At 25.5% G+C, this 10,514-nt stretch overlaps 1 protein-coding gene across 1 annotated transcript; it reads right to left on the minus strand.

The window, feature by feature from the left end:
- Positions 1-2,283: 2,283 nt before the first annotated feature.
- Positions 2,284-10,356, minus strand: LOC107456835 (Peroxiredoxin 4). Its single transcript, XM_016074800.4, has 6 exons — positions 9,918-10,356; positions 9,278-9,395; positions 8,319-8,435; positions 6,112-6,234; positions 3,558-3,723; positions 2,284-2,466 (listed from the first exon to the last, which is right to left on the minus strand). The coding sequence occupies exons 1-6, from the start codon at positions 10,123-10,125 to the stop codon at positions 2,413-2,415; spliced, it is 786 nt and encodes a 261-aa protein (XP_015930286.2). The 5' UTR covers positions 10,126-10,356; the 3' UTR covers positions 2,284-2,412.
- Between the last annotated feature and the right edge of the window lie 158 nt (positions 10,357-10,514).

The following is a 10,514-nucleotide window of genomic DNA, read 5'->3' on the forward strand; positions in this document are numbered from 1 at the left end:
CAAAGAGATTTAAGGTGTTTAACATTGTGCAGTAACCGTAAAAAAATAAATATAGTTTGAATTAATTCTTCGCTTCTCTGAATAAAATGACTTTCGGTAGCTATACTGGATGCTTAGTGTGGATGTCATAATTGGCATTAAAACATGGAATCTATGGAATAATAGTAGATAAAGCTATGTAGCGATTTTTTTAACGTGTCGTTTTAACTTGGGTCATGTAAAGTGAAATTATGTTATATAACTCATACATTTACTTATCATAGTTGAAGTTTTGTAACAATGTTTAATGCCCTTAGACTATAGCCCCTTAAACTCTGTTAAGGGTGCTGTCACCTAAAATAATTGAAAACTTTGCATTTACATTTTCGATAAGTGATGCATTAAAATTAGCAGTTAAACTTGACACAACTTACAATTTATTGCTCAAAAATAATTTGTTAAATTTTTTTTTTTTTGATATAAAAATTTTAATAGATAGGCATCAATCTAAGCATTTGAAAAAAAGATGTAAATTCTTTCATCTTAAGTTGTTATGCATACATTTATTTTATAATAAAAGCCTAAAAGAAAGAACTTACAAATTGAAGGTTTATAACTGTGTTTTATTTGTCAAATAATTAAAAGTCTATGTGCCCCTCCCCCCTTTTTTAAAAAGAAATAAATCAAAATTATTTATTTCTATTCTAAAGTTTATGAAACAAAATTGTCTATAAATTTGAGGATGTAAGTGAAATTTAATAGCAATTAAGATTCTAGCATCTAATTTTTTTTTATTCAAATGTAACTAGATATATATTTCCATACGTTAAAATCAAATAAATCTACAATAGGGAATAATAAACATAGCATCTCCATTATTTAAACGAAAAATAAAATTCCCTACCTTATTCAATTTAATGAAAAATTCTTAAGTCAGTTTAAATTTATTTTACTTAGAACTACTTTAGATTTTAATTAAAATTTAAAAAAGAATTACTTATTTTATTACCTTTAACAGATATTGATCAATTTTAAATCGTATTACAAAATAATACCTTTGAATACTAAAGATGAATCTGGTCATTTGCCAGACAGTGTGGACACTAAGGAAAGAATATGCATGGATGCCCCAATAAAGAAAGTTTTTGTTGTAATTTTTATAAATATTTTTTTATTATTTTAGTCATTGTTCACTATTGTTTATACAATTTAATTATATTATTTATAACAGTAGTTTTAATAAAAAATAAATGATCATTCTGATCAATTTATTAGTCAGGGTTTTTGTGATTTATTTTTAAGCAAAGGAGTTGTAGGAAAAAGGGCGTCAGGCAAGTACACCAGACTCATTATAGGATTGTAAGAAAATTTTTGAAGACGAAAAAAAAAAAGTTTTCCTCTCCAGCAACAAAACTTATTGCCATGGTATTTTTTGCTCATAAATTCTAGGATTTCTATAATGAAATGTCAAGCATCAGAGGTTATTAATATAACATATTTTAAATGAAATAAGAGCATTGTAGAAGATAACTAGATTAAAATATAGACAAATTATGATTTAAAACTTCGTCTATAATTTTTTTCTTTTACTATATTTCCCATAACAGTTTTTAGAAATCAAAAACTACAGTTTCTTGGTGCAATATTATATACATGAGCTTTTCAAACACTGACAAGAAAAGTTTATGTAAAGTGAAGAGATTTTTTTGTATGGGCTATTGCAATTTCAAACTAAATGTCACAACAATGTGTACATTAAATATATTTTGTTCCAATACATTTTTTTTAAAAACATATTGCTACATAAATTTCAATAAGATTTACTTCGCCATTTATTAAATGGATACATACAGTCTGCAAAGAAATAAAAGTTACAAAAGAGAAGAAATATTTCCTAGATACAAAGTTGGAATAAAAATTTTACTAAAATAAATATTCAATTCACTGTAAAAACGTCAATATGTGAATGGATTTCTTTTACCTCTCAAAAGTTAAAAAAAAGATATCAAATTCACATTATAAAATGTCTATATATGTAATTTATTAATATTCAAAGTAATATATTTAGTAAGACCAATAGGTACTGAAAGGAAATAAAATTAAAAATAAATTGAAATGAGCTTTTAGTATTCAAGAATACTCTTTCTATAGCACTGCATTACCGTATATAGTGCTATAGATGAGTAGAGATATTACCTTAGAGCACTATATTACTGTAATTTAAAAGGTTGGCAACTCTTCTGGTTGCTGTTATGTCTGTGACTGTGTTTCACAAGCTATCACTTCCAAATTATAAATGACACATTTTTAACTTTTTGAAAATATTTATTTGAGCAAATGAACATTTCATAAAAGTGAAATATAAATGCACAAAATAAAAAAGAAATAAAAAAAATGACTCAGTCAACTTCTCAAATGAATTGTTCTTTTTGCTCATAAATCGAACTTGCTGAAATATTTCAGTTTATCAGAAGGATTAGGAATAATCTGAAAAATAAACAAGAAAATTAATTTCATACTATAGTAATTTGAAATTTTTTAAAAATATAAATTAAAAAAAATTCAATACATTTTCTTTTTTAATAAACTCGGATTAAAAACATTAATGCATAAAATAAGAACAATGTGATGTTTTTATCTTTAGCATAAGCCTAACATATACTGGAACAGTGATAATGGTCATTTGAAAGTGGAATTTGGCATTTAATTAAACTAATTTATTCTGTACCAAACAAAAGGTAAAAAAAAAAAGTTATAAACATGTTCTAAAGTTAGCAAATTTCAACAATTACAAAACTGTTGATGACAAAGTGACAGGAACAATAAGGAAGTTACCAAAAATAAAAAAGTCACTAGAGCTATTTAGGGTCAAGGATATTTGTAGGTATCTAACAAAGATAAATTCCTGAAGTGCTATCATAAAATAAATTAAACATTCCTGTAAAAGTATGTTATTCATTTCAGGATTAAAATATAAGTTATATTAAATTACAACAGCAAAAATAAGTTTGTTTTACAAAAAACACATGTTTTGCTTCCAGAATTTATCTCTTAGTTGAGTACTATTTTTACAGTAGATTAATTTAATAATGTGAGCTTTAACAATAGATCAACCACACATACATAATACATTATTACAATAAACAGGGATGTAACTTTTTTAAACGAAGGGTCCCATTAAATAAATTTCAAATAATACAATATTATTTAATGAAATAAAATAAGTTTAAAAATTCAATTGAAAATATGAATACTAGTTTTTTAGATTAAAATTTATTATTGTTTACTTTTATTTAAATTACTCAGCCTAGAGCAGTGCCTCCCTAAATTTTGGTTGTGACACTCTTAAAATTAAATGTGGCACAGAATATTAAAAATGGAAAAATTGTATGATTAAAAAAAAAAGCAACAGTCTATTGAATGGGGCTGAGTTCGTATGTTCAATTTCACACAAAGAGAATCTCAATCTACTATCAGAAAAATCTACCAAATGTAAAAATTATATTTGCTAGTAGCTCATGAAAGAGATTTTGTTTGCAAAACAGACCATGATTCCTTAAGAGATTTATAAAACTTACTGTATCTGCACCGGGCTTCCATCCAGCTGGACATACCTCTCCATGCTTGTCTGTATATTGGAATGCTTGAACAAGTCTCAGAGTCTCATCAACAGATCTACCAACTGGTAAATCATTCATGGTAATCTGCCTCAGCACACCTTTCTCATCAATGATGAACAATCCCCTATTTACAAAACATTACTTTGTATACATTATATTGTTTTATTGAAATATGAAAATGAATTGTATAATATTGAAAATGAATTGAAATATGAAACATTGTATACATTATATTGTTTTTTTGACACTATTATATTGTTTTATTGAAATGTTACATATGAATATGTAACATGTGTCATGAATATGTAACATGTAACATAAAACAATATAATGGTGTCAATTTTAAGAAAAATAATATTAGCTGAACAAAATTTTTTTATTATCTAGGTTATATGTATTTAATCAAAGACTTATGCAACTAGTGTTCAAGAAATGGCCTAAATCGGAGCTAGCGAACCAATGGCAAGCATGCCACTGAGTGGAAAAATAGTTATTTCAATGGCACACAAGAAGCATGCATTAAATTTCTTTTAAAATTAATATTTCAAAAGAAAAAAAAAACTAAATATCTTTAATACTTGAGGCAATTATAAGCAGATCCAGAAACGTGTTCAATTTTTGGTGTCATTGAGACATTTTCCGGGTCATATAAGGTTGTTTATAGTACTCTCTTTACAATGGAAGTTCATATCCTTTTTCTTGGAAAGTACATGCAAAGAGTAACCCAAACTAAATTTCAAACTATCATGAAATTTGCACTATATTTTGAGCTGGTATTTTAATAATAAACTAGATATTATTATCAATAGTAAAAACAGCCTTGTTTCAGATTTAAGTGAATCTTGTGAGTGTTAATAAAAAAAATAAGTTACAACCCAAACATAAATGACATGACTGATAAGGTTCAGCCACAAGTGCCCCACCAAGTGAGATTAAATGTAAGACATTTTTGAATGCAGTAATATAACATATGTTAACAATATTAAATGAAAAAATTTTTAGAAATGAAAATTTTATTTAGTAGAAGCATTTTATACTGTTGTTTGAGTAATTTTTATTTTAACTTTATTTATTTCAAAACATTAATTTTAATCCTATTACTATAGTTAATTAATCTATATTAAATATTTGGTTAAATATTTAATTCATTAAATCATAACAAAAGTAAGCAAAGTTAAACTATCAATTCAATTTTTCAAACGTCCTAATGTAAATCAGAAAGGAAGTGAATTTGAGGTACCCAAATCTTTAATTAAGAAATTGAGTTACACTTTTGATTGAATTTTCAAATTAAGGTCTATTTTAATTCAGGTTTAATTTTGATTAACTAATTTTAATTGTACTAAATGCTTATGGAACATAATTCAGAACATAAAAACTCTTTTTAGTTTACTACTAAATAAATTCATCTAGCTGGAATAAAATTAAGATTTCTCTAGTGTTAAACTATGCTAGGTAGAATACATTTTAATTAACATTACATTTAATTAAACATTAAGATACATTTTAATAAACTCAAAGCACATTTCAGTTTTAATAAAAAATTATAACGGAATGGAAAAGAAATGAGAAATAAATTTTTTTTATTTGGAACTACTATTTAGAAGACTTAAAAAACAAATCTGAGTATCAGCACTAGATTTTTCTGAACATTAAACAAATGGCTTTCCAGCAACAAAAAACAAGTTTTTCCAATGTAACATACTGAGTAAATAACACGGATTGATCAAAATTTTGTAGAATTTTACTCACATTTGAAATTTTTAAAATATAAAAGAAAAGTTTTAGTCAATAAATGCATTACTATTAAATTATTATTTGCATTTCTTTCTTTTACCAATAATAATAAATTAGTAGACACTGTAATAAAATATTCTGACCTTGTTAAACATTATAAAAGAAAAAATAACTATAAATTCCCTCACATTGGAAAAATTTAAAGCACATAAATTCAATTAAAAGAAATATTCTGATTTAAAATATAATATCTTGATAAGAAAAAATTTAATAACCATGTACTTTTTCTCACTTCATAACAAAAAATTGCAATGAATCTCACTAAAGAAAGTTGTGAATTTTAATTCTAGTTAAATGCAAATTAGTGTTTTGGAAAACTTGGAAACATTCCTTTATAAAATATATTATCTTGTAAAAAAATACGAAATTAATTTTATTCATTTAAAAAAAAAGCTGGAATAATGAATATGAAATAAGTTATATTATTTAAAGGTTTTATTAGACATCAATCAATATTAAAATCAAAAAATTTATAGATCTAACAGATTACAGTCATAAAAGTATGGAGAAAATTAAGCTTTTGTTGCAAGTACAGTCCAAATTAGATGCAGACTGTCAGAAAGTAATTTTTGTCCAAAATATAATAAAAAAACAAACTAAATATACATAAATTTTCTTTATCAACATCTTATATTTTAATCCATAGATTATATAAAAAATATGATTTTTCAAAAAATTTTAGATTATATATAAAAAAAAAAGATTCTAGATATACCTCAGTGTATGACCCAAATCTTCTAAATAAACTCCATAGTCTTTTGAAATTTGGTGAGTGAGATCAGATAATAGAGGAATATTTAAAGGTCCAAGTCCACCTACTTTTCTCGGAGTATTTATCCTAAAAGAAATTAACAAAAAAATTTTATGTATCAAAGAAAAATATGTTTAAAATAAAACCAACTTTGACAACAAATGTTTCGAAATTTTAAAATGATTTAAATAAAAGGAGTAAAAGTACAAGGAAAAGGGGAAAAAAAACTTTAAGGTAATTAAATATGATGAAATAAAAAAAATAAAAAACTATTCAATTAAGCCAGACTAGATTAAAACAAAATGCTTATACTAAAGTTAGATGTCAATCATCTATAAACATAATGTCTACATTAAATAAATAATCCCAAAAAAACTGAAGCAATAATATGTTACTTCACTCATTTAAAAAATATACAAACTTGAAATAACAGTAGACATATTTCAAGCCTTCAAAAACAGGTGCCCATTTTGAAGACTTGTCAGATGTGAATGAGAAGAAACAAAAGTGATTTGAAATATAAAACACAAAGTTGCCAACAAAAAATGAAAAAAAAAAAAAATAGTGAGAAACAAAACTAGAAAAATCACAGTAGACCAGAGAGAACAAAAGATAAAAAACAGAACACCTCTCCATAATGCATGGAAATGCTTTTTACCCTGATTTGCTACTCTTGGACACTGCGGTTTTTCTTGTTCTGCTTTTATCCTCTCTTGGCTACTGTGGTTTTTTCTAGTTTTTCTCATCTTTATTTTTTGTTGGCAATGTTTTATATTTCAAATCACATTTGTTTCTTCTCATGCATGTCTGGCAAGTCTTGAAAATGAGTGTCTGTTTTTGAGCACTAGAAACATGCCAACTGTTTCCAATTAGTACATTTTGAATGGATGCATTTTAAATAAAATTTAATGTATTTCAAATGAATTAGTAAATTTTAAATGAAGTTTTTAATCAAGTAACATGTCTATAGCTCAATTTGTTGATAGCCCTTGCAAATTTTAAATGTCAAGTTGAAAAAAATAAGTTTTTTCATTACTTGAATGAACATACACAAATTATCTCAATATTTTCATTTCCAACATAAAATGTCCCATACAGTAAAACTTGTCTATAATGACCTAAGGACCTAGATAAAATATTGTTATTGAGAAGTTATTGTTATAGACAGTTTGAACTATAAAAGCACATGTTTAAAACTAATCATAATTTAAACTTGTTACGTGAACATCAAATGAAAAATTTTTCTTAGAAATATATAAAAATTAATTCATAAAGAAATTATTTAAGATAATAATCAGTTAATTTTGTTTACTTATTTTTTAAAGAAAATTATTGGCAGGCATACAGACCTCAGCCCATCTAATGAGTTTAAATTTGCACCACTGAACAACAACACATCATTGTTCAAATTTAAAAATTAATCTGCACTGAGTGGAAAAAAACAGATTGGATGATCTTTGGAAAGCACCTAAAATTGAAGTTAAACCAACCATACACCTCTTTTGCTCACAAGCGATTTCAGTCAGCTCAATTTCCACATTTCTATTGTTTATTTCGTCAAAGAAAGAAGCTTTCTTCTAACAATTTTGGATAATTGTAGTTGGCATGGCAGATCACAATACGGAAATACCCCCAATTTTTCAATTATAAATAACAGCATGCTATTTCTTTACATAGAAATTTACAATTCAAATAAAAGAAAATAAAATTCTAAAAAAAAAAAAAAATATACATTTAAAAAATTCTGTTCCTCAATAAATAGTACAATGGGATTTCTTACCCTGCTAAAAGCTCCTCAAAATTAAAATATTAGCTAAATTCTTATTTTTTAAAATTTATCTTTTAAATTTTAGAGTAAAATATTCCAGTTGGAAACTTTTGTAGAGCCTAAATTTGTGTGACAAAATAACTCCAGAATTACACATGGTCTCAATTAAGCCTTCAATAAAGAAATCTTAAAGAAAATAAATAAGCAATACCTAATTAATAGTATTTGAAAATTAATCTAACATCTTATACGCAATTCTGCAAAGATAAAAACAATTAACCCAATTTTTATCACAACAATTTTTTTTAAAACTGAATCCTTGTGATACAATAAACTGTATTTATAACAAGGCTTAGATAATGAGAAATATAAAAACAGAAATGTTACCAATTCAGTGCCTTACCATGCCAGATGAGTGAACTGTGAATCTACTGAACAAGCAACCACCTCAGTATTTATTGCATGAAATTCTTTGATACGATCACTAAATGCAATAATTTCAGTCGGGCATACAAATGTGCTGAAAAGAAATAAAACATTGTTCAAATAAAATGCCCAAGTTTCTTTTTTTAATTCAAGTCTATTTACAATTGTGAAATATCAGAGATAATTAAATTAAATTTAGATTTATTGACTTGTGTCTCTGCTAGCCTCAAGAACAATTTTAAGTAATTAAGTAAATCGATACTTAAGTAATGGTTAGAAAAGCAAGCTCTTATAAATGAATTATACAAAGATGCTTTTGTTCATCAAACAGTGAAAATGTTTTAAATGAAATAATTACATAAAAAATAGGTTACAGTTTCAAATAGCTAAATAATATTCACAACTAACAGATAAAGCAACTAGAATTCCCTAAAAGCAAAAATTGATCAAATTTATAAAATAATGTTAAAAAAAAATTATAATCACAATTAACTGAAAACTTATTATCCATATATGCAAAACCAATCAATTTTCTTTTAACATTCTTTAATTAAAAAATAACCAAATTTTTTAGGGTTGAATTATAATTATTTAGTAAAAATTGATTAGTGGTCTGCTAAAAGTAAACATTTGTATAATATAAGCACATTGAACAAATGGTGCAGTTTATTAAGTTTGACAAAGGAAAAAAAAATTATCTTTCCACATCATGGTCACGAGTACCTTGCATATCATAAACAGAAATGTAGCCTGATGTGACTGCACTGTTAAGAAAGTGTTGACTGCATTCAACTCACTCACTTTGAGAATAATTTGAAGTAACAATATTTGGAAGTGATTAATAAAAAAAAATATTGATCTAAAGTTCTGAATTAAATAACATATAAAATGTAATAATTTTAAAATCAAAAATTATACTATTTAAAATATACTCACAAATCAAGAGGATAAAAGAAAAACACTAAGTATTTTCCTTTAAAATCTTGCAACTTTAATTCTTTAAATTCTCCATTAACAACAGCTGTACTTTCCCAATTAGGTGCAGGTTTGGAAACTGCAAAACATTTAGTATAAAATAAGTTTAAAATTAATTTTCAACTAACAACAGTTTTAATAAATACCTTTTAAAACTATAATGAAAAGAAAAGCTTGTTGAAAAAATTAGCTGCATTGGACTAAATGGCTGCAGATTTAAAGATATACACTACAAATTTTAAATTCAATTTAGCACATTTGACATTAATTTTCTTATAACAATAGAAGCATCTACAAAGCTTTGAAAATTACAATAAAAAATAAACTTTAAATTATAAACCTTAAGACTGGCATAACTTTCTATTGCTACCAGATGCACCTTCTTAAAGATTTAATTTCATAAAAATGTATTTAAAAATCAAACAAGTTTCATGCAATTTAAAATATACAGTGTAGAGAGAGTAAAAATTAAAGGGAATATCATTTCAAATGAAGGTACAGTATGCAATAAGATTAAAGCTTGTAAAAATAGAAAAAAAGTTAGTGTAACAATTGTCATAGCAAGCAGACATTAAAATTATAGAACGTAAAAAAAAAATACTTTGTGCTTTGCTTGTAGCATAATTTTGTCCAACAGTTGATCTTGTTGTTTCATGGGGATAAACGTGCCCGCCTCCATAAGAATAACAAGATTCATCAGCAAAAGTTTGAGCTAACACCGCAAAAAGTATAATCTGAAAAAACATACTGCCGGTATACCGGTAAATGCTTTTGATACAAACAGAAGTACACGACGACTGATTTAGCATAAGATAATGGGCTTTAACAGCTGTTTTAAGAACAAAATTTATAACTTTTATCAACGTATCAAATCCATTTAGAAGGAAAATAAATTATAAACAATTTGATTGGATCAGAAAAGCCGGGGAGAAAATAATGTAGATAATGACTTTTTTAATGTCAAGTGTAAAGAGAAAGAGAAGATCAAAGCTTTTCCGTGTAGAACTTTTAGTGATAAACAAAAATAATTATTTTTACACTTGCAGCAGACGATTTTAAAAATTTGACACTTGTTGTTTTCGAATAATTAGTGGGTTGCCAGACTGTTTTAGGTTACCAATATTTGAATTTAGTCATAAAATGAATTGCCAGGTATAAACTCAAACAGTTGAATGAGTTGCTAATATCATTGAGAATG

Source organism: Parasteatoda tepidariorum, chromosome 4 (assembly GCF_043381705.1).
Source record: "Parasteatoda tepidariorum isolate YZ-2023 chromosome 4, CAS_Ptep_4.0, whole genome shotgun sequence".
Classification (NCBI taxonomy): Eukaryota; Metazoa; Arthropoda; class Arachnida; order Araneae; family Theridiidae; genus Parasteatoda; species Parasteatoda tepidariorum.

Coding starts and splice junctions, on each gene's coding strand:
- LOC107456835 (XM_016074800.4), bottom strand. CDS start 10,125: ATGCTAAATCAGTCGTCGTGTACTTCTGTTTGTATCAAAAGCATTTAC. Junction 8,436..9,277: donor TTCTTTTATCCTCTTGATTT/GTGAGTATATTT, acceptor ATTTCTTTTCAG/CACATTTGTATGCCCGACTG. Junction 2,467..3,557: donor GGAAGCCCGGTGCAGATACA/GTAAGTTTTATA, acceptor TTTATTTTTCAG/ATTATTCCTAATCCTTCTGA.